Source organism: Sparus aurata, chromosome 8 (assembly GCF_900880675.1).
Source record: "Sparus aurata chromosome 8, fSpaAur1.1, whole genome shotgun sequence".
Classification (NCBI taxonomy): Eukaryota; Metazoa; Chordata; class Actinopteri; order Spariformes; family Sparidae; genus Sparus; species Sparus aurata.
In genome coordinates this window covers 14503938-14528583 of record NC_044194.1, presented here as the reverse complement: position 1 = coordinate 14528583, position 24646 = coordinate 14503938, and the positions used below count along the sequence as shown (strand labels likewise).

Below are 24646 nucleotides of genomic sequence, written 5' to 3'. Positions count from 1 at the left end.
TATCATTCCTCCCTAGCGGGCGGGGCCTGTGGGCGGAGATATCCATCTCATAATGCCTCTCATTTGTGCCTGTAGCATCTTTATTTTACAGTGCTCCAGATGCCAGTACAGCAGTGCCACTATAGAAAACAAGACGGTAAATCCTGCAACCCATCCCCCGGCCTCATCCCCTGACCCACGGGCCATAATCTCAATTAGTGTAACCTCTGTCATAGTTCTGCTGCAGAGTTCAGGAATTACCCCTCTACACACACTCTTTCTATACTTCCTCTTCTATAAAGACAAAGATCATGTAGATATTACCTTAACATATAGATAAAGAACCAATGCACAAAAGATTGGTTGTTATTGATGAAGCAGATAAGAGTGAAACAAAATTTGACAATAAAATAAAAAACAACAATTGTTGAGAAGCATCTTAATTAAACACTGCTTCAGGTTCCTGATCAAAGATAGTAAAAGCAGATTTTTCAAAGTGATGATTTTGAGTCAAAGGAGTTTATTGGTCCTAATACCCCTGAACTTTAAAAATGGTGTGTCTTGTATAGAGGAGGAAATACTACCCCCATCTGGCCACTTCTTTTTCCTTCAGAGGTATTCAGACCCTTTAGGAACTTCAATATAGAAATACTTCTTTATAATTAATAGTCCTGCAAACTGTAGTATAGTTGAGATAATGTATTTAAGATCAAGATCAAGATCCGTACCTGACAAAGTGTTGAAAAAAGGCCATATCACGCAAAGTTAACTAAAGTAATAAAACAATCCTGGATCTGTCCCTTTATGAGGATCAAAAGTACATTCTGGGCCAAACTCATCCTACATCCAAGTTTCATGGAAACCCTTCCAGTTGTTTTTGTGTGATCCTGTTGATAAACCAACCAACAGATAAAATGGACATGGGTAAAAAAATAACCTCCGTGATGAGGTTAACAATGCATGAGTTTTGTTTGAAATATAAGTTGTATTTACTTGGCTGGTATCTCTTAGTAAGTACAATTAGATGCAGGTCCGAGCTCTGCTGAGTTTAAATTATGGTCAAACAGTTCTGGGTGTTTTAGAATTTAGAGTGATACGGGGCAATCCATTTCGATACTGGATTTGATATCTTGATTTAATAACAAGGGACTGTTGGGCCTTGGCGGAGGTATGCACTCTACTTGGTGCCATTCTAGTCAACATCAGGATCAGACAAATTATTTCAAATCAGTCACCGATGAAGACAGATAAAGCTGAAAGCTCAAAAAAGTTTTGCGCTGAAATTATTTTGTCACACATGGTATAAAAAGAGAACTAACACAGTTGTATGCATTCAATGTGAAATATGAAAAAAGCTAACATTTTGAGGAACGTTATAGGAAAGTCGAAGGACACAAGTTCACAAAATAGCACAGACTTTGTGCGAGATAAAAAAGAAACAGTCTATTTACAGCAGCCAAGATTGTTTTATTCCTTATGGCCACATGTACAAGAAATACGTTAATCAAAGACCAAAAACTTAGAGTTAAACATCAAGCTTAATTTTTTTTACAGTTGTCAAGTTCACAGTGGCATTTGTTTGCAATGATATGTCTACTTGATTGTCCACATACAGGAGATTTCAGCAGATGGCTAAATTAACACATGCTGCATTAGGTATTGCATATTTCTCTAGAATAATGAGGTAGCACTGTTTCAGTGTTCACTTGTCAAAAGCTTGAGGTAATTATTGATACATTCTCTGTGTTTATACAAATACAACACAACAATATATATTATGAGATACAGTATAAATGTCATGAGTCCAGAGGACATTCCTGAGTCCGGAAGATATCCCAGAGAAACTTACCAACGCGGGAAGTCAATTGAGGTAAATTTGTATCACTTCCATCCTACACAAACCTTGTCTCTCATATCTTGCCTTTGATTCACAGCTGACATGAAATAAATGTTTTGTAATTTTGAGGCAGAACCAAATGATTAAATAATAATAAAAAAAAAAAGTAAAATAACACACAATGAAAAACATTTAAAAAAAAATTAAACCAAACTGCAACCAATTTCTTTTAAATTCCACTTGATTTTTTAGGACGCAACACTTCTGTGGAAACCACTGGTCAGCTGTGAAAAGTATGTAACTATATGCTTCAACAAAATAGGAGCTATGACATTAAACTAAGGCTTTTTTGGTCTTCATCAGCAGCACATTGTTCTACTCCGGAAAAAGGCAGCTACAGAACTGTTGGATAATTAGTGACACACAAAGAGACTTTGCATTGGTTCTCATTGTGCACTTTTCTCCTCTAAAAAACACCTCTGAACAAACCTTGTAAAGCCCTTTCGACATGAGTCCAACTACATTTACTTTGCTTCAGGCACTAAGGTAAACCGTGATCTGAATCTACATTAGAGTCGTTTTGGAAGCCATTTAAAGCACACTCAAGGTAACGGAAAAACAATGCTATGAAAAACTGGAACTGCGCCATATGTTGCCGCTGATTTTCCCTGGAATCCACAACGTTCTTGTCTGACAAGAGAGGTATATTGAGTAATAATTTTTCCCAGAACAGGCTAAAAAAGCCAGTGAGCTTTAATTTGGTCCCTTTGAGGAGGTGGAGGATGAAGAGGAGGGACTGTGTGAGGAGGAGAGGGCACTGAAACCACTTGTCCCTGCCATAGTTACAGCCTGTGACACCACGGGACCAGCTGACTTCTGGGCAAACAACATTCCTGTAATGCAGAGATCAGAGAGAAGATTACAATTAAAATCATTTGAGATTCAAAAGCATGTATAGTTGGTCATACTCACAGAAATTACAAATTTCAAGATCAACTTCAAGGGGCGAATTTAATGTATCTCAGTGCTTTGTATGAAGAGGAATAAAATCTTTTAGTGCTGTGATGTACATAAACAATAATAGGTATAAAGGACAGATAATTACAGTAGTTTTGAAAGGAATAGTTTTACACTTTGGGAAAAGTTCCATAGTGTCATATACATATTTACATACATATAAAAGGTGGAGCCAACAGGCTATCTTAGCTTAGCATCCACACTGTAAGCGGGGGGAAAAAGCTAGCTTGGCTCTGTCTGAGGGTAACAAATTCACCTTCCACCACCTCAAAAGATCCCTTAACATGTTATACCTGAAGGGTTGAGGGGGTAGTTGGCTGAAACACATATCCAGTACAGAGAATGCACTCTTTAAAGGGTATCATCCAAGTAAGCTGTTTTGTAAATATGACTGAGAACCTTCATCAACATGTTTTGTAAAAAGTTTAATAATGAATATAGCTACTTCTGACCAACCCATATCAATCATAAACAGATACAGGTGTATTTTCTCATCCTGTTTCTTTTGTTTGTTTAATCTGCACAACCGGGTTATAAAAAGTTGCGAAGAAAGTTCCCGCTCCCAGCTAGGAAATAGTACAGTTGAAAATGTTTAACTATTCCTTTTATAACTATAGAAAACTACTTTATTAAAAAAAAAAATCTGTTTACACAAAGTTTAGTCTGACATATATGACTTGGAATTACTCACCTGAGTAAACGGTACCATTGACCTCCACAGACACACTGATACTCGCTGCTCCGTTAGTGGAGATTTTCAGAGACATATCCTGTTTGCTTTCTGTGGGAGTAAAAGAAAACAATCATATTAATGGCCTTACCTAAGATAAAGAAATGATAAGACCCGTCTCATAACAGCACATGCAACTCACCATGTCCATTGTTAAGTTTGAGATTCATTGGGTTGAAGTGAGAGGCGATGGCCAGGAGGTTTTGTTGGAGGGCCTGCTGCATGAGGCGCTGCTGCTCTTCTGCCAGCTGCATCATTTTCTTCTCTGGACCGTCGGCGGCAGCTCCCCCTGCTCCTCCTGCTCCTCGCTCCAGCCTCTCTCTCAGATGCTCTAATGTGGCAGCTTGTGCCAGCTGCTGCTGCTGCTGCTGCTGCCCCAGTGCCAGAGCCATGGGCAGCTGGCTGGGTATTACAGAGGCTGACATCTCGTCTGATAGGAAAATAAAGTGACAAGAAATTTTTCATGAAATCAGAACTCAGAAAAGGGAAGGAAAACTGTTGTTTCCCTTTAAATTAGAAAGTTCATTGTGTGCATAATAATGATCCTCTCAATGTCACCTGGATTAATAGTCTACTGAAAAAAATAATTGTGAAGGAAGATTTAAGAGGACACAAGTATCTTAAATAAATAAAGGCAGCCAGAGTTCATGGAGGCATGGTCACAATCCATTTCTGGTTTTATATGATGAGGAAAGTAGTTTAATAGTAAATTCATTGAAACCTGATCTAAGAAGCCAGTAGTAGTCCACTAATGGATTGGAATAAAACAATATGGAATCCATCACAGATCATATCGCTCATACATGAAATCAGGAAGGACGCATCATGTCGTACCTGTCTTCCTCTTTAGATTTGGGCTAGCGGATGTATGCAGGCCGTTGTGTCCAGTCGGAATGGTTTGCATCGTGGATGAGGAAAGGAGGGCATGTGGAGCTGAGCTCGGGGAGGGAGAGTAGCGGTACAGGCTGTTGGTGTAGCTCGGACGTCTGCCTTCTCTGCGATTACTATCGATGGCAGCCTGCAGCTGACCTGGAGAGCTCAGGCTCTTTTTCTCACACTCAAACGGGTACAAATATTTCATATACCTGCAAGGAAACATTTGACAGGAGTATTATCATACAAGTTATATTTTTAAATAAAGATAATCTTGGTGTAACAGATAAAACATTTGATGCAATGGATTGAATAGGTTCCCATTGTCATTTGTTGTTATTTGGTCATTTTTCAACATTCAGTAAATCACATAGCTGCCTTTGAGATGTGAAAACCTTTTTGCAAACTTAAAGGGTTGCTCCACCACATTAACTCATTAAAGTGTATTTACAGGTCTAGTGCATGTATGAAAAAGCAGTATAAAGCCTTTTGTGGTTGTGTGACAAAATACCTTAAGTGAGTAAGTACCAGACTCTGAAAAGAGAAAAGAATCAGTGGAATAAAAAAAGGTGAATCGCCGGTTCTACTGTATTGAGGTTGATTGAGTCCAACAGTGTTGTAGGAGTGTCATGTTAGACCAGCGGACTGCTTTTCAAAACATCGCGCCTTCATTTCCCACAATGCAACTTAGTCACCAAGTGACATTACTGGAGGCATTTTATCAGATTATATGCAGCTTCCTCTGGAGCCACAGAAGGCTTTATACTACTTGTTTCACATGTGCAGTAGTACACTCCAAGACCTGTAAACAAACTTCAAGGTGAAGTTACCCTTTAATAGCCAATGATAATTATGTTATAGTTTCTCCAAAGGTAATCAATATCTTGCCGATAATATTGAAAATAGAATGATATTTATTCTTTTTTGAGATTTCTTGTCACAAATGATAGCGACACCTACTGTGTGCGGAGGGTGAAGGCTGCACTGGTGATTGAGGTCGGGAGGTTGAGTCCCTTGGTGATCTCCCTCCAAATCTTCTTGTTAATAACCTCGACGAGACCTCCCTTCTCCGTCACCAGCTTATAAAGCCTGTACAGGTCCAGCACCTGCTTGGCCATAATGGGAATGCGGTTCACAGGAGTTCCTGATTGAATAAGAGGATAAATTCAATTAAATGCATTTTGAGTTATACTCCGGGAAAGATGACAGAACAAGTTAAAAACACCATTAAGGACAAGCAAAGGCGGAAGAGAACATAAACACTGACTTAACTACTTGAGGGCTTGAGGTTAATGTTTGTTAATTTGGCTTAGCATGCATTATCTGTGTGGATAGACCTCTCTAATGAAGCTTATTTCAGATGGATGGGGGTAGGGACAATTCCACAACAGCAGCTCTGTTGCTGCATTGATTTGAGCGCAGGGGGAGGGGTAATTTCAGAGCCAGCCGTGCCTGCCAATCACCAGGTTGACAGCTAACCCTTCGAATCCCGATTTGGAATAAAGCCAATTAATGAAGCAGGCTAAAAAGCAGTCTTAGGAATAAGATTACTTTGTACTTAAGACAAACAGAGACAGACAGACATGAGCGTGACCTTTGCACATATGGAAGGAAGCTTGCAGACAGTGTCCTACTGCTTCTATTTGTGTTTGAGTCGGATTTGTCTTCATCATACAGCTTTACAATGTTAGAAAACAAGAGGATTGAGGGTAGAGGCAAAGGTACACTGTACATACACATTTCTATTGCTGATTCATGTTTATGTTGAAATTCTGCTGTTTATAGCCAATTAAGAATTTTCTGATGATTTGAAAAGGATCCAAGTCAAAAGTAGATTTTAAGTGCAGAAATTGTCATGAATTTTATTATCAGAACCCAAACACTTAAATAAATATATTTTAGAGTGTTTACCTGATTTGACTAGTCTAACCTGCAGGGTCGGAGTTTGTCAACACTTATGCTGCTTTTCCACATAAGTGTGTTTCAGGATAGTACCTCTTGAGCTCTAAATAACCCTGTATCCAAATGCCAGATCTACTTTGTGTTCTACACTCTAGACAGTATATCTAAAACACAAGTGGCGTTGTTGCTGGCCGGAGTAGTGGAGTAGTAGCAGTAAGCTAGTGGAAATGCAAAACAGATCAGCCATTCAGGCACAGTTACCACGAATTAAGAAGCGTTCAAAGGAAACTATACTGCAAGTACTTCTGTGGAAAAGCAGCTTTAACAGATCATCTACTTTAAAATCATGCTTGATTATACATCCTGTGTCACCTGCTTTAAAATAAGAATTGACAAACTATTTTCACTCATTAGCTGATATATTGTTATTTTTTGCATTTGTTTGTCTAATATTTGTACATTGAACACATTTTGGCAACAATTAAATGTATTTAGATTGATTGTTTGTTGAATTCCAGGGATAGATGTTTAGCAAATGTATTTAAATATTTTAATTGGTTTACTGTACATGGTAGGGTCAGTTGATGAGATAATACAGTATCTATAAATATGCATCAGCCCTTAAAATAATTTCTATTCCACACAAAACAAACAAAATCGCAGCTAATTTTTTATGGCAAACACTGTTTGAGCTCATTCAAAACCATTCGATCCTTAAATCTGAGCAGCAGCTTTAGTTTGTTGTTTAAAATGCCATTTGTTTTTAATAAGCATTTTGAATCACCAGTGTCTTGAGAGCAGCACTACTATCTTTATCTGATGCTCCACAAAGACTGCAGTTGACAAAATAAGACAGGTACATTAATAAGAGGTCCTATAGCTCCCTGCAAAAAAAAAAAAAAAAGATCCATGACACCTTACCTCGTTTCTGCATAAAGACAAAGAGATCATCAAGAAACTCCTTCCGTTGTGGATCATTATCCAGCTCATAAAGCTGTTCATAAAAGGAAAAAAATAACCATTAGACAACTGTCACTCTGATTGTTTTGGGCATTATCTTGTTAATATACATCAAACGAATCAACTGACCTTGGCAAAGTCCCTGGATGGTTCGCCTCTTACTTTCCCTCCGTCATTCTCCTCAGCCCAGATGGCACTTCCTCTCTGTAAATACAACCAAACAGAGAAACATCAGTAAATAGTTTGCCCTCCACATTGCCCTCTTGAGTGTAGAAGTTAATTTGAAGTTGGTTATTTCAAACTAAAAATGTATTTACACATGGTACTGTATCATAAAAGGCGTTACTATATAAACTGACGACCAAAGATACAGTATACAGATTATTAAAATTAAAGAACCACTAGGATGTATATATTCCTATCCCTATTTAAAAATATATATTTGTTACTTTTCCATAAGGACTCTGGAATGTGCTCCCATGCACATTCCAGAGTCCACACATGTCCGAACCTGCCTTATTCCCCGGACTGAAATGGTTCTGCAGGACAGTCAGACAGCTGGCCACTGTGAGCATCTGGCTGCATGTGCCACTGTGCCGTGTATACATTAAGGGATATTTTTCAAAAGGGAGTCCCTGTTTAAAGCTTGCAGCGGTAAAAGGGAGATTAATGAAAGGCCCCATGCTCATTAGGTAGCTTAATATGACATGCCCCTCCCCTTACCATGACAGTTAAAGGTTAAAAATGTGAGTTGAGGGCAGTGTGTGTGCAACTGTGTGGAAAAGCCTGCTGAGAAGTTATTGTCCTGCTATCGCACACAGCGCGATGCATGGTGATGCTCTTCTTAAGAGTGGCTGTCATTACAATTACATGAAGCGGATGATGTTTCTGCTCCATTATCTCTTCTATCTGTATCGTAAAACTAGACCAACCAATCAATTAATTCCAAGATTATTGTTGATTTTGTTGCAGCTACTGAAACGTCCCACTGTTTTTCTTGGTTACCTCTTATTGGTTTGCCTTCAGAGGCTTACGAAGGGCCTTGTTCACATTCCGTCCAGTGCATACTTGTTTAGTGTGAACGTGTTTTACATCAAAACAAGCATATGTATTTCTGTCAACAACATGTTTTTGTATTTGATAGGACCACCATGCTGGTAGTTTATCAAACTATCACAGAACGTCTGGCGTGGCAACCTGATGCGTGTAACCTGTTGGCTTTAAGTCCAACTGTAACTCTCCTCATGTTTACAGTAAAAACAGCGTGCTGACACACAAACAGCTGCATGGTGTTGTAAGGCGGTGTATGTTCCCTAACACTGTTAGAGGCACCCTGACAGCCCTACCAGGGCTAATTCAAATTGACTTTAAATTGGATGTTTACCCTGATAACTGCTCAAAAATGGACACTGTCTCTCTATGCTATTTAAATCAAATGATTAGGTTGGTCAGGTCAAGTTTGCATGTGTAGTGGACATTTTAAACATGTTTCCATTACTTTACCTAACTGTTCTAACCCTATACCATAAGTCCATGCGCCGGTTACTTTTAGCTAAAGTTATCTATTTAAAGATTTCTCACATTCCAAATATTTATACATCACTTTTAGCTAACAATTCAACCTCTTTGGACATTTTAGCAAACTATTTCAAGTATTTATCAATGACTTTCAGCTAACTGTTTCAAGGCTACTACCAACTGTGCAAATAATTTCAACTAATAATTTCAACTAATAATTTCAACTAATAATAATAATAATAATAATAATAATAATAATAATAATAATAATAATAATAATAGCTATTTCCACGATTTAGCCACGTCTTAAATATATTTGAACTGTCACTATTTCCAACATTTGTCCATTAACCTCCATTCAGCTAGCTTTTAGTTCACGAGGAAGAGGTGAAATTACAAATTCACTTACGACAAAGACATAGTAGGATTCATAAATTTGGATATTTTTATTTACCCAGAGACACAGTAGGCCGGGTTATGACTTGGCCGTAGTAGGATTTAAAGTTAGTGAGGCAAAGATAACAAGTGGCATAACTCAGGCCTCCCGCTCCTGATGAGTAGTTCAGTGAATGTAATATGTGTTGTAGCCTAAAGTGCTTTGAGCGGTGAGGAAATGGCTATAAAATGCAGTCCATTTACCATTTAATTCAACCACTCTGTTATTACTATTAGCTAACCATTTCATGTTCTCCACTCGTTTGCAAACTTTCACACAATCCTAATGGCAACACAGGTGATACAGCTGACTCGATCGGCTATTTTTTTTTTTTTTTTAAGATTTTTTATGGCATAGACACCTTTATTAAGCAGTAGACAGATAGGAAATATGGGAGAGAGGGGGGATGTGACATGCAGCAAAGGACCTCCGGCCGGAATCGAACCGGGGTCGGCTGCGTTTATGGCATGCGCTTTAACCACTCGACCACCTGCGCACCTCGATAGGCTATTTTGATTTCAAACATAAAATTGTAATTCCAATTCTTTAACTACTTGACGTACTCCAGGATCTTTATGTTTAGGCACAAACCCTTAAATGCGGAAGTAAGTTATCCCTCGTGGTACGAGAATCCCTGGTTTCTTAACAAGCCACTGTTTACATCACCTTCCCCTGAACATTCTTTTCTATTGCTCCGTTTTTAGTTGTTAAACTGGTTAAACAGTTACGTCGCAACTGTATGTATCCACTTAACACATAAAACTCTGCCCCTGTCGTGGCAGAGCTGTTGACACATCCAGTGGCTTCACAGCTGAGAATTTCTAATGAAAGGACTTCCAACTCACTCCCCCACCAGAGAGCGTATTGATGTGAAGGTAGATAAACATCCCAGTCTTTTCACCATCCAGTGGAAATAAAACCCTTCCCCCCTTATTGATGAGCAAGTGAGACCTACTGTGGATCTATTAACAAAGAGCTTTCAGTTAATTGCTCACAGAGTTTTCACACATCCAGCCCTGGGAGAATGCTGATAGTATTCAGTATGTAGGTCAGTAACAGGTTTCTTTTGTTGGCGAGTTTTTAATTAACCTTTTAGATTTTTTTTTTTTTTTTTATGTATCCAAATCATTTAATCATGAGGCTATTGCATATTACTATGCTTGAAGTAGTTCTGTAAAAATATGTCCGTTCAACCGTTCAAGATGCGAATAAATAAATTACACTTCATTTGAACTATCCCATTAATCTAATCAAACATTAACGCTAACCAGGTCCCTATAATGAGCTTCATTAGAATCGTCCAGCTGCTCCACACCAGAGCCACAGTGAAAAGTTAACCCTCGCCAAAGTTCAATGTAACCACATGGGGGGGGAAACCAAATTTTTAATCCAAATCAAATGAATCGGCCTTAAGTCAGCTGAATAAGTCAAGATCATTTATCTGCCCCCTTGCTGTGCTGTTAGCTGAAACTGAGAGTGGGCTCTTCGGGGGGGTGTTTCAACCCCACCCGTGCTGTATTTAAGGGCGTACAGTGAGACAGCATGTGAGGCCAGAACAATGACTGTCCGGCATGGTGAGGCTTGTACAGCATTGTTCAGAGTTTCAAAGAAGTTTGATTGAAGGAAGAGCTGACAAAGTATTGGAGGGGAAAAAAAAAACTTGCAAAATACCTCAACATGTGTAACTATTTGTAATAAAGCAAAGTTATGCTCATACATGTCACATGAGACACGTTGTGAACTACAGGAAAAGAGTCCTGTTTTGAAAAATCCCTCATCGCTACTAAAACTAACAGCGACATATCTACATGTTAGGCAAAATAGAGGGCATCTTTAACTTCGTGTCTGGTTATAGGCTGCCTTACATTCTGCAAGAGCTTCCTAAGCTCAGTGAAGCTATAAATGTTGTTTATCTTATCTTAACATAGAATTCAACAGGATGAAATTAAATATCACAAGCAATTCCTCCTACTTGTAAGCTGGTAAGTAAAACTGACAACATACAAAGATGATCACAAATTTTTACACAAATGGGTCACAGCATCTGTCTCACATGCAATTGATCTAATTTGTGTGTTAAAGCAAGAGAAAAACAGAATCCACACCAACGTCACACACACGCAGTGCAGTTCTCTTGACATCAACCCCACACAACTCATCACCACGGCTGCGCCTGTTGTGTGCCTGGCTGAGAAAAGGAAATGCATTCTCACTGCAGTAGCTATATAATGTATTGATTACTTGCAGTTGAATTAAGCTGCCATTTAGCGTTGCCAAGCGACAGCTAAATTATGCAAAACTATCCACTGAGCTACAGCTACGCCATCAGCGAGTTTTCTGAGCCTGTTGCGGTTTAAAAGGGGCGAACGATCACATAACTTATTGAAAAATACTATGCAGGCTAACTTTACCGGAGCACAAGCAACAGAGGGAGGAGAAAAGACCAAGAAAACTCCTACATAAGGAACAAAAGGGCTGTAAAAGCTCTGATAACATATAGCAAAAGCCATTCTGCTCCACTGAAACTACTGTAAGTAAACTTTCTGGGTAGTTGCTTCCTGGTATGCTGTAAGGCTCTAACCCAGCTGTCCCTCTGCCTACAGGCCTCATTAATCATAATGTATTGTATTGAAGTGAGGCCTTTTCAAGGGAAACATACACACAGAAGAACCAATCAGATTGGAGAAGGGAAAAAAATCCATGAGGGCAACCTCTGTTTACTCTTTGAGTAGTCAAACATATCTGTTGGAAAATATGTAAATACTGGCTTTGGATAATCATGTTTCAGTTTTAAAAAATATATATATTTTAATGGAGATCTTGCTGATACAAGGAGAGAAAAGTCCAACCTTTTACCCAGCAATTCCATACAGTTAACCATTAAAGCCAGTATTGTACACAAACACATACTTGAGGCTATTTCATTAATCCTTTGGTCTCATTTTAACTCCATCTCGGTTAGGCCTGGACGGCCGTTTTAAACAGTTAGGATTGGACGTCAGCCAAGACCAATTAGCTCAGCTGGTGGCCAGAATGTGTTCTCAAGAGTGCAAGACACGAGGTGAAGTATAGCAGAATCTTTGGCCTGGCCAGTAATTAAAGCACCATCAAATTTGGGGATCTTGCCAAAAGGGACACGAGCCTGACTCACAACAGGAAGAGGTCAACAATTAACACAAGCTGGAACACACACAAGCTAGAAAGAAAAGTTACAGATGTTCATTCCCTCTCAATTAAGATGAACTGAGGTGCAAGCCACTTCAGAATAAGAGTAGAGTAATGGGAATTGATATGGCTGTTGGTGGGAGAAAATGTTTTTAAAAAATCCAAATTAAAAGACGGTAAACAAAACAACGAAGAAAAACAACATTGCATGATTTGGCCGGTCAAATCAAAGATGACTTACTTGTTTGAATGGCTCATCACAGCCCCAGTCAGCGAAGCCATTGGGTGATGTGAAGGCCTGCTGGCCTGCAGGAGACAGCAGCTCTCTCTCCTCCTGCTCCTGTTTGATGGCTGAAGTTGGAGATTCAGACAGATGCTTCACAGCAGACGACTGAGGTGTGGAATAAGGAGCAAAGGGGAAGGGGATTCGAGGCCTCTTCGCCTGCTGATGAGGCCCATCCTCCTCCTCCTCGTCTTCGTCTTCCTCCACCTCATCATTCTCTTCAGGCTCCACCATTTCCTGCTCCTCCTCATCTGAATCTTCCTCGTCTGGATCCAGTCTGCTGAGATGGCTGTTCAAGGCTCGTTGAGCTGCCTGATAAGTCGGCCCATCTGCTTTGCCAAATAATGCAGAGTCTAATCGGGAGCCGGGAGCTCTGGCTGCAGCGGCAGCATGTTGGGCGAACAGGAACTGGGCCTGAAGAAGATGTTTCTCCTGCAGGTTCATCTCCAGTTTGGCTCCTTGTTGTCTCTGCAGATGCTCCATCATCGCCTCCAGCTTCACCCCAGCAGGACTGAGCTGTGGACACCCGGCTGAGCTGCCCTCCTCGGAAAAGCCTGACTGTGGACAAAAATACAAATCAATGACTTAATTGAGGAAATGTAATTTGAGTAGGTATTTTTGCTTTCATGTGCTGCAGCGAATTATATGAAGGTAGAAAAAAAACTAATGGAAACAACATTCAGCCAGTGCAAAAAAGCCCAAAGGAGGCAAATAAAACTAAAACTAAAACTGTTAAAATACAAGGCATATTGTTAAATCAAGTTAAACAAATTAGTGACTGGATCCTGAGACATATCCAGGTTAAAGAGAGACAACTTTTCAGGCCTTAAAGCACAATCAGTGGTGGATTAAAAAAGGTGAAACAAAGGTTAACGGCTCGGGACAATTATTAACAGGAAATACATTAATACAGTTAAGAATAAATTGGGAACAGGATGCAGATGTTCCTCACAAGCACTGCCTGTGTGCTGATTTCCTTCAAAGTTAACTAAACATGCGGGGAACTTTCTTTCACATTTCTTCAGTTTTATAAGAAAACTGATTGGAGTTTTATTTCCAAGCGCAGACAAAAGCGAACACGGCCTAAATTAGTCATTAAGGGAAAATCTAGTTGATTTGTTCGATGGCTGAAACGAATGACTCGATCGACGAAGTGTAAATGTTCCTGTAAAGGTCTACTTGAATCCTCGTTTGCTTTGTTACAGTAACAAACACGAGTGGGAGCGTTTGTCGTCGACACTCACCATTTGCGCCTTTGAGTAATCCATCATCGCCAACAGGTCTTATCTAGTTTTCTCGTCTTTCCTCCGGCGGACACAAATCGCATCGCGTGACCAGTTATATCAGACAGAAAAAAGGTGTTTCCTCTGATCAAATGTGATTTAAAAAATCCTTGCCGAGCGGAGGCCGGGGTGATCGGAGCTGGAGGAGGAGGAGGGGTAATAGTGCTGTACGCGTTACCTCCCTGGTCACTGCGCATGGAAACTCAAACATCTTTGATTGTCTTTGGCTGAGTGAGCTACACCCCCCAACTTGGATGAATGAAAGGCCCGCCCCGTGCGTAAAGCTCGTAAAGTGGGTTTTTCTTTTTTCCTGCGCCTCTGTTGATCTACACCCACCCACTTCACAGGGAGGTCCCACCCACTGGCCTCAGGGAACACGACCTCTACTAAAAATACAGCGAAACATATTTTAGTCTGGACCTGCTTCATGCACACTGCGAAATGTGTCTGACCTCTACAGCCAAAGCTATGCACGGACAGTCACCCTGCTTATAGTCCGTCAATGTCATTTTTCCCCCTGTGGAGATGGATTAAGTACATTTGACAGAAAGTGTGCCCCAAAAGAATGTGTTTCAGAGTCTGGCTGAAATTTTTACCATCCTATATTCATGGTGGCATTACCAAATTAATGTATGCATTGTAAGGCTTTTTTGACCCCAAACCAATTTTAACTGCAATTAAGCGCATTGGTTAACTTACTATTTAATGTGCACAATGTTAAGAATCTTGCTCTCAAGGCAATAAAGTGATTTTGTTGTCTCACACCAAAGCCCATCGCAGATGCTGTTGACTTGCTCGATAACAGGGCAAAAAATATGCTTTTATTAGGATTAAGAAGTCTTTTTTCTTCTGAGAGTTAGGCAGAAACATTTCTTAAAGGGTAACTTCACCTAATTTACACATAAAAGCGTGTTTACAGGTCTTGTGAAGTCCTACTGAATTTGTGAAAGAAGCAGTATAAAGCCTTTTGTGGCTCCAGAGGAAGCTGCATGTAATCCAATAAATAGCCCCCAGTGGTGTCATTTTGTTGCTGAGTTGCATTGTGGGTAATGTAGGTTCCACAATAACCCTGTTGGACATTTAAAAAAAACAAGTGATCATAATCGTTACAGCAGAACCAGAGATGTCCTTCTTTTATTCCACGCATTTGTCTTCCTTTTTAAAACCTAGTGCCTACATAAACCACAATGCAACTCTGCCACAATCAGATTACTATCAGCTTCTTCTACGGCCACAAGAGGCTTTATACTACTCTTTGAATTGAAATCACCAGATTTAGTTTTACACAATCTGAGAGTCAAATATTGCAAGCATACAAAACCTAAACTGAGTCATTCCTCTCAAATACGTAAACTCTGAAATAAATTTATCTCACATAGATTCAGTCAACCACATTCATAGTGACAATGTTGAAGGAGTGGATGTAGCACAGGTACAAGCAGTGACTCCTGTCATGTCTCATAAAACTGTGGTTTAAAGTGTAACTGCACCAATCATACAAATTAAAGTGTGTTTATACTTACCCTGAGGAACACTTCTGCATTTGTGAAAAAGTAGTATAAAGCCTTTTGTGGCTCCAGAGGAAGCTGTAAATAATATGATATATTGCTTTCGTAATGTCCATAATGAGTAAAACAATGTTTTAGGAGCACAGTGCTGAACCAATGGAGTACTTGGTCCAATTTAATGTAGAATTACATCACTGCAGGTGGTTTATCTGATAACATGCAGCTTCCCTGGAGCCACACAACGCTTTACTGCTTTTTTCACGTATGCGGTATTAAGACCCTTCAGCATTCACTGATGTGTAAAACTGGTGGACTTACCAGTTAATTAAAATAATGGCCAATGCTGCAGTAAATACAGGAGTTCTTAAGTATTTTACTACCATGTACCTTACCATGAAGTACACCATGTTTAAGAGAAGAAAACTGAATGACTGCACATATTACAAAATGGTATGACAACAATTAAGTTTGACTCCAAGACCCATTGACTTAATCCTTTAATGTTTTACTGACACACCTTGGAGGAATCTTTATGCTCATACAAGTGAAAGTAACACTCATATTCATTGTAAACACATCACGGCAATACTGTTCTACTTGCATATAGAGCTGATGCAATTTCAGAAAATGTGCACTATAAACATGCAACATACAGAAGTGCTACACCTCAGCTGCTATCACGTTGTCTTATTGTATAGTAAATGGCAAATGTGTACATATACACTACCCAAAATTAGTTAGACACATAGGGATATATTTACGGAAGCCCTAAAGGGTCATGCATTCATACATTTTATTTCCTCTATTTTCCCGAGATAACGGGATCATTTTCTCGAGATCTCGAGATAACGAAACTTTTCCCGAGATAACAATAACATTAATTTGAGATCTTAAGAAAACAAAACGATAGTATAGTATATTAAATTATTGCAGGAAACATCTTTCAGTGTAGCAATGTCAGAAGAGCAGGAGCATATCGATCACCGCGTCACAGATTTTTTCAATCAAGGCCTGACAAGCTGAAATAGCATTATGCCTTGCTATAACAGATAATATTCACATTGTGTGCGTAATCTAAAAAGACGGTTAACAAGGCTTCAGCTGTATCGGCGGCGCAATCCAGGTGAGCCCGATGTCGTCGTTAACTACATAGATGACCAGCTACAAGGTCCCGGGCGTCTCCCTGGATACCGGATGCCCGGGACCTCGTAGCTTGATTGAAAAGATATGTGACGCGGTGATCGATATGCTCCTGCTCCTCTGACATTGCTACACTGAATTACGTTTCCTGCAAAAATGAAATATACAACACTATCGTTTTGTTTTCTCAAGATCTCGAATTAATTATATCGTTATTTCGGGATAATTATCCCGTTATCGCGGGAAAACGGAGGAAATAAAATGTATAAATGATGCATTCACACATTTTCCCCATGAGCTCGTATTATTCTGACATATTATCTGGATTCTTATTTTGTTTTTTTTATTTTGGTCCCCAAAAATAATGTGACATTTCATTGGACTTTTATTTCATATGCAAATATAAGAATTATTTATTTATCAAATTTAGGCATGGATGATAATCAATGTGATTCTTTTTCTAAAGCCAACTCTTAAAATAATTTAAAATAATAAAAGGTCAATAAGAATCTAAAATCAATATTTACAATCCCTATTCCAGTTATGTGCTGATAACAACATTACACCATTTGCCATTTGAACACGTTTATTTTACCAGCATGTAAATTTTCTTTCCCTGAAATGAAAACAGATGTCATATAGACTGAATACAGTAAAATGATTTTTACATTTGTGTGAAAATGCTGCTCCCTGGTGGCAAAATGTGACTTTCACAAAAGCATCTACACACACTCAGACAACATGCACTTTAAAGCAAGGTTCTGCTCTCAATGAACACCACTTCTGATAGAGTATTGCTTCAATGAGTACTCAAACTATTTGAAATATCCCAAACATACTTGTGACACTCAATAAAGATACATTTTCCTTTATTAGGTTCATCAATATTTTACAAGCAACAGAACTTAATAAAGGTCAAATTAAATATAGCACGTATTATATGAGGCAAACATTTAAGTACAATGTCTCTGTGTCCGGGGGATATCCATAGTTGTTAGATCTGAAACAAACAAACAGAATTTATATTAGATTGTCATCTTATTACAAACACAGTGGGGGGGAAGAGACTGATTGGAGAAATTTAACACCCACTTCTCTATGCTTTGTCGATGCCAAGCTCTTCAGGTGTAGAGATGCCGAGCTCGTCTAATGTTGGCCTCAGCTCTTGGATCACATATGGGTAGATGTCTTTATGAGGGCCGGCTTTGTCCTGAGGAAATAATATTAGTAACACCCAAGTTAATCAATAACTCATGACTACCAACTGCAAAGATGCTGGTTGGCAATGTTCCCTGAATTAATACCATGCTAACTCACTAGGTTTTTCTCTCACCTTCACAGCTTCCAGAATTCGGATAGCGCTGGCAAAGTCATTTAACCTCCGACAGGCTCTCAGTGCTGCCTCAAGAATCTTTGGCTCAGGTACCAGATCATACCCAATCAATGTGTTCATCCCTGGAAGAAGGAATTACATCTTTTATATGGAGATCAGAGAGAGAACTCATAACTATAATGCACATTTCTGTTATTAATTCAGTTTCTTAAAGTTGTAAGAAGGACAACTCCCTACATTTGTCTGATGTGAATAAAACCCACAAAATTGTCAAAACTGCTAATGAAGTGGTCCCACCTAAAGGTTTTCTGTATTTTCTTAGACCTCCACACAATTAGACAACTTGGACCAATTGTTTCTCTCAGACATCCATTTTGGAGCAAATAATCCTGTTCCAGGTATAGTATAGCAGTTTGTTTTGAGCCAACTTCCACACACACAATCCAAGAGCCAAGAGTGCTATTGTGTGTGTCTCAAGAGTGCCTGGTTTAAACAATGAAACTCAATATCTATAACATGTGTCAAAAAACTTTAGATCCACAGAGAAAGAGGGACTAACATACTGCTTGTTGTGTTCTTTTAGTGGTATTTGTTGACACTAAAAAATATGGAATAGCCCCTACCGTATCTTTCAACTCCATTTCAATATACAAGTTGAGAACACAACAACCTTACCACATTTGCAACACTACTTCTGACATGTGTTCCTGTGTAATATCCAACCATTAAAACTGCCAACTGAGCCATTTCTTTCACTTTCTGGTCTGATCTTTTCTCACCTGATAAGGGACCTTTCCCTTTATTCCTGCTATTGAAAACATCTCTTCTGTTGTGCTTTTTTCTCTTAGTGGGTGTTCGTACATTAAAAGAATACAGGATGCTTCGGGTACCATCGAGATGATATAATACAATCCAAGAAGTTCAGTGAATTAATGCATGTCACAGCATATCAAATGGCAAAACACTATACACTGTACATGACTCTCAGAGATAGGATCTGATCTCTTTGTAAAAGGGTTCAGAATGCTAATTCAGCACCTTAGTAGATGATATTCCGCTGGTATGTGCTCTGTATTGTTGTTTCCCCCCACAACTGAATGTTCATTTTCACAAACAAATACCCATCTTTTTATGATTTGATTATGTATTCCAATTCAGAATATTTGTTGACAGCTAAAAGAGTAAAGAAACCAATAAATATTCTCATCTAAGAAGCCAAATCAGAGAGTCTGCCTCACAGGTGATAATAATAGTGGGATTTTAATTAAAAAGTTGACAACGCATCGAAAAGCGCTGATTACAGACATATCAGTTATGATCCTTATTCAAACATAAGCACTGTTTCATTAGAAACAAAACGTGCATTTGTTGTTTGCAATTTAGTTATTGTATCTGTAACACTACAGCATACTGTTAATGTTTTGAGTAATATCCAGCAAAGACATAAAAATCAAAACATTTAATCAGAGTCAAGCACTCATCCATTAAATTGAATATTGTAATTTGGCAGTCATCCTCACTGACTTGATCGAAATCTCAGATCAGATAAGTTGGGAACTCTCTGTTGACTCACAGGCGTACACATTGAATTATCTTTGCTTAGACTTGCTTAGTTACTTCCTTATGCCAAACCCTGCAATAAAAGTTGCACAATATTCATTCAGTCATCCATAAACATACCTTTTCTCAGCTCCCATGCGTCAATGTCTGGCTTGTTAAAATAGGTGACCCAGCGGGCATCAAACTCCTCATCTGTCTCCTGCTTGCCATGTGAGTAACACCTTGAGGCCAAAACAGCTGCACAATGAAAACATTTTTAGTTAGACATCTTCTCCCCAATAAAATAAAGCTGTTACAGTGGCATCAGGTATTGCAGAAGGGCAAACACAGTCATGGGAATATACACCGAGTGAAGTGGAAAGACGACAAATGCTGTCGAGTAATGTAATGGAGCTGGATCATTTCCAGCGTCCTGACATGACCTGCCAACTACTACACCTACAAGGGTGGAAACACCTTGACAAACACACAGGAGATTTCTTTGCATAGTATGGCTCATATGATCTATACAAGAAGATGTGGTACTCAGACAATGATCAATAGACAATCAGATACCTATTTAACGTCCCTGAGAGGTCAAACTAATGTAGCAAAGTTTTAGCCAAACCATCACCACAACATCCGAATAAACAATGTTTCCTAGCTGTTACTGACTGCACCACATCATAACTTCATGTAAACAATCCCTGCAACTAGTTGTCTGTACACATATAGCTAACTGTTGGACAACAAACCTTGTTAGCACGTTAGCAACTAGCATAAGCAGCAGGACAACTGGGCCCCGCATCCAGCCTTCCAAGTGGGTCATGACAAGGACACAGACACCACCGAGCTAACACCGGGGCCTTTTTAGAGCGGCACACACCCAAGTTTTGTGGGTAATGGGAGTAATGAACGAAAGTCTACATCATTTGAGTGACACCTTGACATATTTAACATCGCGGCGTGTATTACAAGCGACAGTTACATTGTCCAAGCTTATTTCAGCCAGCTAGCTTAGCCGCGCGGGCACTGCAATGTGAAGACAGCCACACTGACTTCCGTAGGAACCTCGCCTTGGCAGGTCTATACGCTACCAAATGACTAAATAACACTCAGAGGTGATAGCCGAATGAACAAATACCTTGGCACCGTGGTTGCGTGCGGGTTAAACTCCGGACACCGGAGACCGAGAGTCGGACGGCGGCTCTGAACATGGTGTGGGACAGCCTGCTACACGGACCTGACCGGTGAGGATTCTCAAACGGAAGCTAGCGCTGCGCTAACGTGCTTCACCCGTCACGTAAGCATCCCCGTCCTGCGCATGTGCAGATCGCAGCTCGTTGATATGTTTGCTGTATTGCTGACCTGCTGATCCTGACCTAGAAATAACACTGTAAAGTGGCCGGGTAGATCTGCTTAAACACGTTATTGTTCTGACAGGTATGTTCAATAAACATAGCATATTTTGGGGGTTTCTTTAAAAAAAGGGGACAATGCACATTAATTAACATGAGCACCAGAGTCCATCGTGTAAATGTGCCAGATTTATCCCAGTAAATGTGCCCATACAAGAATGTCAACTGCAGTCCCTGTCAGGTTAATGGCATTAAAACACACACGCACACACACACACGAAAACACGCAAGGAAGAAATAACAGGGAACACAATAATTAGCACAATAAAAATCACAACTATTACTCCAGACCTTGACAGCTGTCCCTTGCAGGTTATTGCATTTGAAGCTATTTATGACGTAGCATACAGGCACAGAGGCACAGATAAAAGCACTAAGCACATAAGCACAGATCGAACAGCATGAGCGCAAACAAAAGCACAAGGACACAGAACGTTATTGAAGACAAAGACATGATCACATTATATCAGACGATGACACTATGTTTGATTTTCCAATAGTCACTGTTGGAGTAAGAGTTGAGAGATGTGATATTCATTGGTTCTGTGAGTATGTTATCTAGGTACATCCTGCTCGATAGGAAAAGGCTAACCGCCTAACAATACTTTTTTTAAGTGTTATTTTACAATCATCTCATGTAGTTAATCTGGTTGATGAAATTAGATTTTGTTTAATTAATTCTTATATGAGTATGTTTCATTAGGATGCTATAAAATTCAAAAACTCAAAACACAATGGATAGACTTAAAGATGGAATTAATGTAATTCAGACATTACCTTTAATTACACGGTGCATGAAAATATAAGTTACAAGACAGAGCCTTGACTTCGCCACTAATTAGCCCAATTACTGATAATCACCACATACACAAAAGTCCTTAAGGGGTAAGTGAGCCCAAAAATGAAAATTGCGTTATTATCTTCTCACTCTCATGTCCACAAAACATTTCTGGAGCTTCACAGCAAAGCAGCGTTGCAGTATTCTCTTAAACAACTGAAGCAGATGGAGACTCGTTTTCAAATCTAAAAAGAAAACAACATTAACTAAACATAAAATGGCTCCACACAGCTTGTCTGGTATAATCAAAGTTTCCAGAAGCCCCGAGAGGTTTCAGTCCCTGAGTGTTAATGTATAGTGTCTACCTCCGATGAAAGCATATTTAAATCTCCAAGATGTGGAATTTTATAGGGTCTGTATCAAATAAGTAGTTTATTTATTGTTACATACATTAAAACAGACAGCATTATTATGAAAATCAATTTTTAACCAAAGCAAAGTGGTACTACAATCTATTGTTATGTACATGAATTCCCTACAAAAGTAAAAAAAAAAAAAAAACATAGTAATGACTGTGACCAACTTTATGTACTTTTACAGTGTTTTGTCTACAGTTTGAATCTCATATGAATAATTTAAAAATACTTGTATTATTGCTCATACGCATATAAAGAAATCCTTTCTTTTTCATGAAGTTAAGTGTTGCAAGAAAGATTCACATTTTAAACATGCACTTATTTCTACTACTCATTCAGAGTATCATTGCCTAAATCATTTCTAATAGAAGCTCAGAACTGAGCATATCCTCTATTTTTGGCGACTGGCGGCAGAGGCAATTGTTCACTTAAAGTTAAACTGTGCATAAACATCAGATCATCATCAAGTTAAAGTTCAAGTCATGTCATATTTTAGGCAAACTTGATGCTGCCAAAAAGACCAATAAAGCAGCCCTCTGATCGAGCCTACCATACATGTTCATTTTCAAGTATTTCTCATTCAGATTTTGGACATTTGTGAAGAACATTCGCTCCAGTCATGCAGACAGACTTTCTTGGCTGTGTGCTGTGAGGAGGGACCGGGAGCTGGCCTCAGCAGAGCTCTGCGTCTCTCTATATCCTCCGTGGGGACACTCAGGGTTTGGGGTGGTTGATATCCAGGTGCCTGCGGATCCAGAGGGTCTTTAGAAAGCAGGATACAGATAGCAGGGACTGTCCTCTGCATGGTTACACCTGCTTCTCCCTGCTGTGGACTCTCCCAGACTTCATTCACCGTCTTGTAATGGAGCTTGGACACCTGGTGGAGCCCTCCCACTTTACGTTTCAGGATCTCCACACAGGTGATGGTCTTGGTGACTCCTCTGCCTGAGCCACTGAAGACCACCTGTCTCAGCGACGTCCCGTTGCCATCTTTTCCCTCCCCCTGCATACTAGCCGTTGCAAACCGGAGCAAATTGCGGATCTTGCTTCCTTCTTTCACTCGCATGTGCAGGACGTCTGCTGCCAAGCCAGGGATCGGACAGGGGCTGCTGTCCTCTGTGCGGCTGACTCTCCTGAAGTGCTTCCGGCCAAGTTTTGGAGGCAAAGATGAAGATGGGACGTCAGGGAAGAAGGAGGCAGACTGCAGTTCCATCACAGAGCTGCTTGCACCATTTGAACTCTTCCCCTGACCCCTGGGTTCAGTCATAGTTTAGAAGGCAGTGAACTAACAGTGCTGAATGATGTTTCTGAGCCAACTGTTTTGGATTATCAGCATATCTCCCTTGACATCGGAAACACGTTTCTTGTCCATTCAGCATAAGAAACTAAAAACTGATCAGCTCTGTAATCCAAACTTGTGACTTATTGTGATCTTCTTCCTGTCCTCTGCCCGTGCTGCATTTCCATGTTTGTCTTCTGAGCACTGAGATGACAGCCAGCAGTATGAAGAGGGTATTTCTTCCTCTAATCCCATTGATGTGAAGGAAAAGATGTCCTTGCTCTATTCAGCACTGAGGACAGCTGATGCCAACAAACACATATGAGGCTCAGAGAGAGACATGTAGAGTGGGACATAGTGCTCTTAAAGGCACATGCAACATTTAATAATGTCTGTCACATTCTAGTTTGTTGGTTTTGGAGGGAAGCTTTTGTTAAACCCTCGAGGGCTCAGAGATTTTATTTGTCCGTGTGGTTGCTTGAATTATATGGATGAATAAACACGAGTTAATGAGATTTAACAAGGCATGCAGTTAAAATACAATCCTTTGTTTCAACTGAATTGGTTTTGATTGTTGACATTCTTGATGTGCCGTTTTTTGCAAATACTGCACCAATCAATAATTTTACTAGAGTAGATAGATATTTAGAAAAAGATAATAGCTAAGGCAACATATCAGGGTTTTCAAGACAGCTTCCCCTCTGCACTATCATCAGAGAACCATATGGTCTCCAAGAAGTGTCTTCCTTTGGGCTATTACAGCAACTTCACAGTTCTCCTCCCTTCAGTCCATCGCCCGCTGGGCTGACCCAGAAAAGCCTTGCCAGGCCTGCATGAATTTGCCTTCTTCGAATCTATGACATTTATGAGGACAATCATACCTTGAAGCTGCTGAAACCATCAAACTAAAACGTCTAGAAAGGATCTGTATACAGATGCAAACAGAGGTGTTTCTTTAAAAGAGCTGAGCCAAAGGAGGAGGTCAGGATACAGCTGCGGGGCTCATATGGAACCAGTACACTGTTATAATGCTGCATTTCTGCCTCACAGGGTGGTATGCACCCCATGATATTCACTGGCTTGAACAATGAGCACAGATACGTGGTTCTTAGTGGTGTCTGTACAGTTCAGAGCATATTACAATTGGTTCCCAGGAGAATAATCCACTGGCCATGAATGTCAATTTAAAGCACATTGTTACATGTGTCACAAGACAGCTTTTACCAAATCTCGTCTCCGTCTCACACAAAAA

At 39.7% G+C, this 24646-nt stretch overlaps 3 protein-coding genes across 3 annotated transcripts; all 3 read right to left on the bottom strand.

The window, feature by feature from the left end:
• Window positions 1-1425: 1425 nt before the first annotated feature.
• Window positions 1426-14201, bottom strand: LOC115586017 (AT-rich interactive domain-containing protein 3A-like). Its single transcript, XM_030424756.1, has 9 exons — window positions 13945-14201; window positions 12659-13258; window positions 7428-7502; window positions 7260-7332; window positions 5397-5580; window positions 4398-4648; window positions 3706-3993; window positions 3525-3614; window positions 1426-2709 (listed from the first exon to the last, which is right to left on the bottom strand). The coding sequence occupies exons 1-9, from the start codon at window positions 13969-13971 to the stop codon at window positions 2570-2572; spliced, it is 1728 nt and encodes a 575-aa protein (XP_030280616.1). The 5' UTR covers window positions 13972-14201; the 3' UTR covers window positions 1426-2569.
• A 2998-nt stretch (window positions 14202-17199) lies between these two features.
• cox5aa (cytochrome c oxidase subunit 5Aa) lies at window positions 17200-20827 on the bottom strand. The gene is made up of 5 exons (XM_030426892.1): window positions 20648-20827; window positions 19645-19761; window positions 17965-18086; window positions 17724-17841; window positions 17200-17631 (listed from the first exon to the last, which is right to left on the bottom strand). The coding sequence occupies exons 1-4, from the start codon at window positions 20718-20720 to the stop codon at window positions 17728-17730; spliced, it is 426 nt and encodes a 141-aa protein (XP_030282752.1). The 5' UTR covers window positions 20721-20827; the 3' UTR covers window positions 17200-17631; window positions 17724-17727.
• A 941-nt stretch (window positions 20828-21768) lies between these two features.
• On the bottom strand, window positions 21769-23737 carry LOC115586954 (ribonuclease P protein subunit p25-like protein). Its single transcript, XM_030426448.1, has one exon. The coding sequence runs from the start codon at window positions 23380-23382 to the stop codon at window positions 22696-22698; it is 687 nt and encodes a 228-aa protein (XP_030282308.1). The 5' UTR covers window positions 23383-23737; the 3' UTR covers window positions 21769-22695.
• Window positions 23738-24646: the final 909 nt, after the last annotated feature.

Bases quoted from the DNA above. Each gene is read 5' to 3' on its own strand.
- LOC115586017 (XM_030424756.1), bottom strand. From the start codon at position 13,971: ATGATGGATTACTCAAAGGCGCAAATG. The intron at 7,333-7,427 runs GTCAGTTGATTC...TTTTATGAACAG, and splicing joins CATCCAGGGACTTTGCCAAG to CTTTATGAGCTGGATAATGA. The intron at 5,581-7,259 runs GTAAGGTGTCAT...TTATTCAATCAG, and splicing joins TGTCTTTATGCAGAAACGAG to GAACTCCTGTGAACCGCATT.
- cox5aa (XM_030426892.1), bottom strand. From the start codon at position 20,720: ATGTTCAGAGCCGCCGTCCGACTCTCGGTCTCCGGTGTCCGGAGTTTA. The intron at 19,762-20,647 runs GTATTTGTTCAT...TTCATTGTGCAG, and splicing joins CACGCAACCACGGTGCCAAG to CTGTTTTGGCCTCAAGGTGT. The intron at 17,842-17,964 runs GTGAGAGAAAAA...TTATTTCCTCAG, and splicing joins GAATTCTGGAAGCTGTGAAG to GACAAAGCCGGCCCTCATAA.
- LOC115586954 (XM_030426448.1), bottom strand. From the start codon at position 23,382: ATGACTGAACCCAGGGGTCAGGGGAAGAGTTCAAATGGTGCAAGCAGC.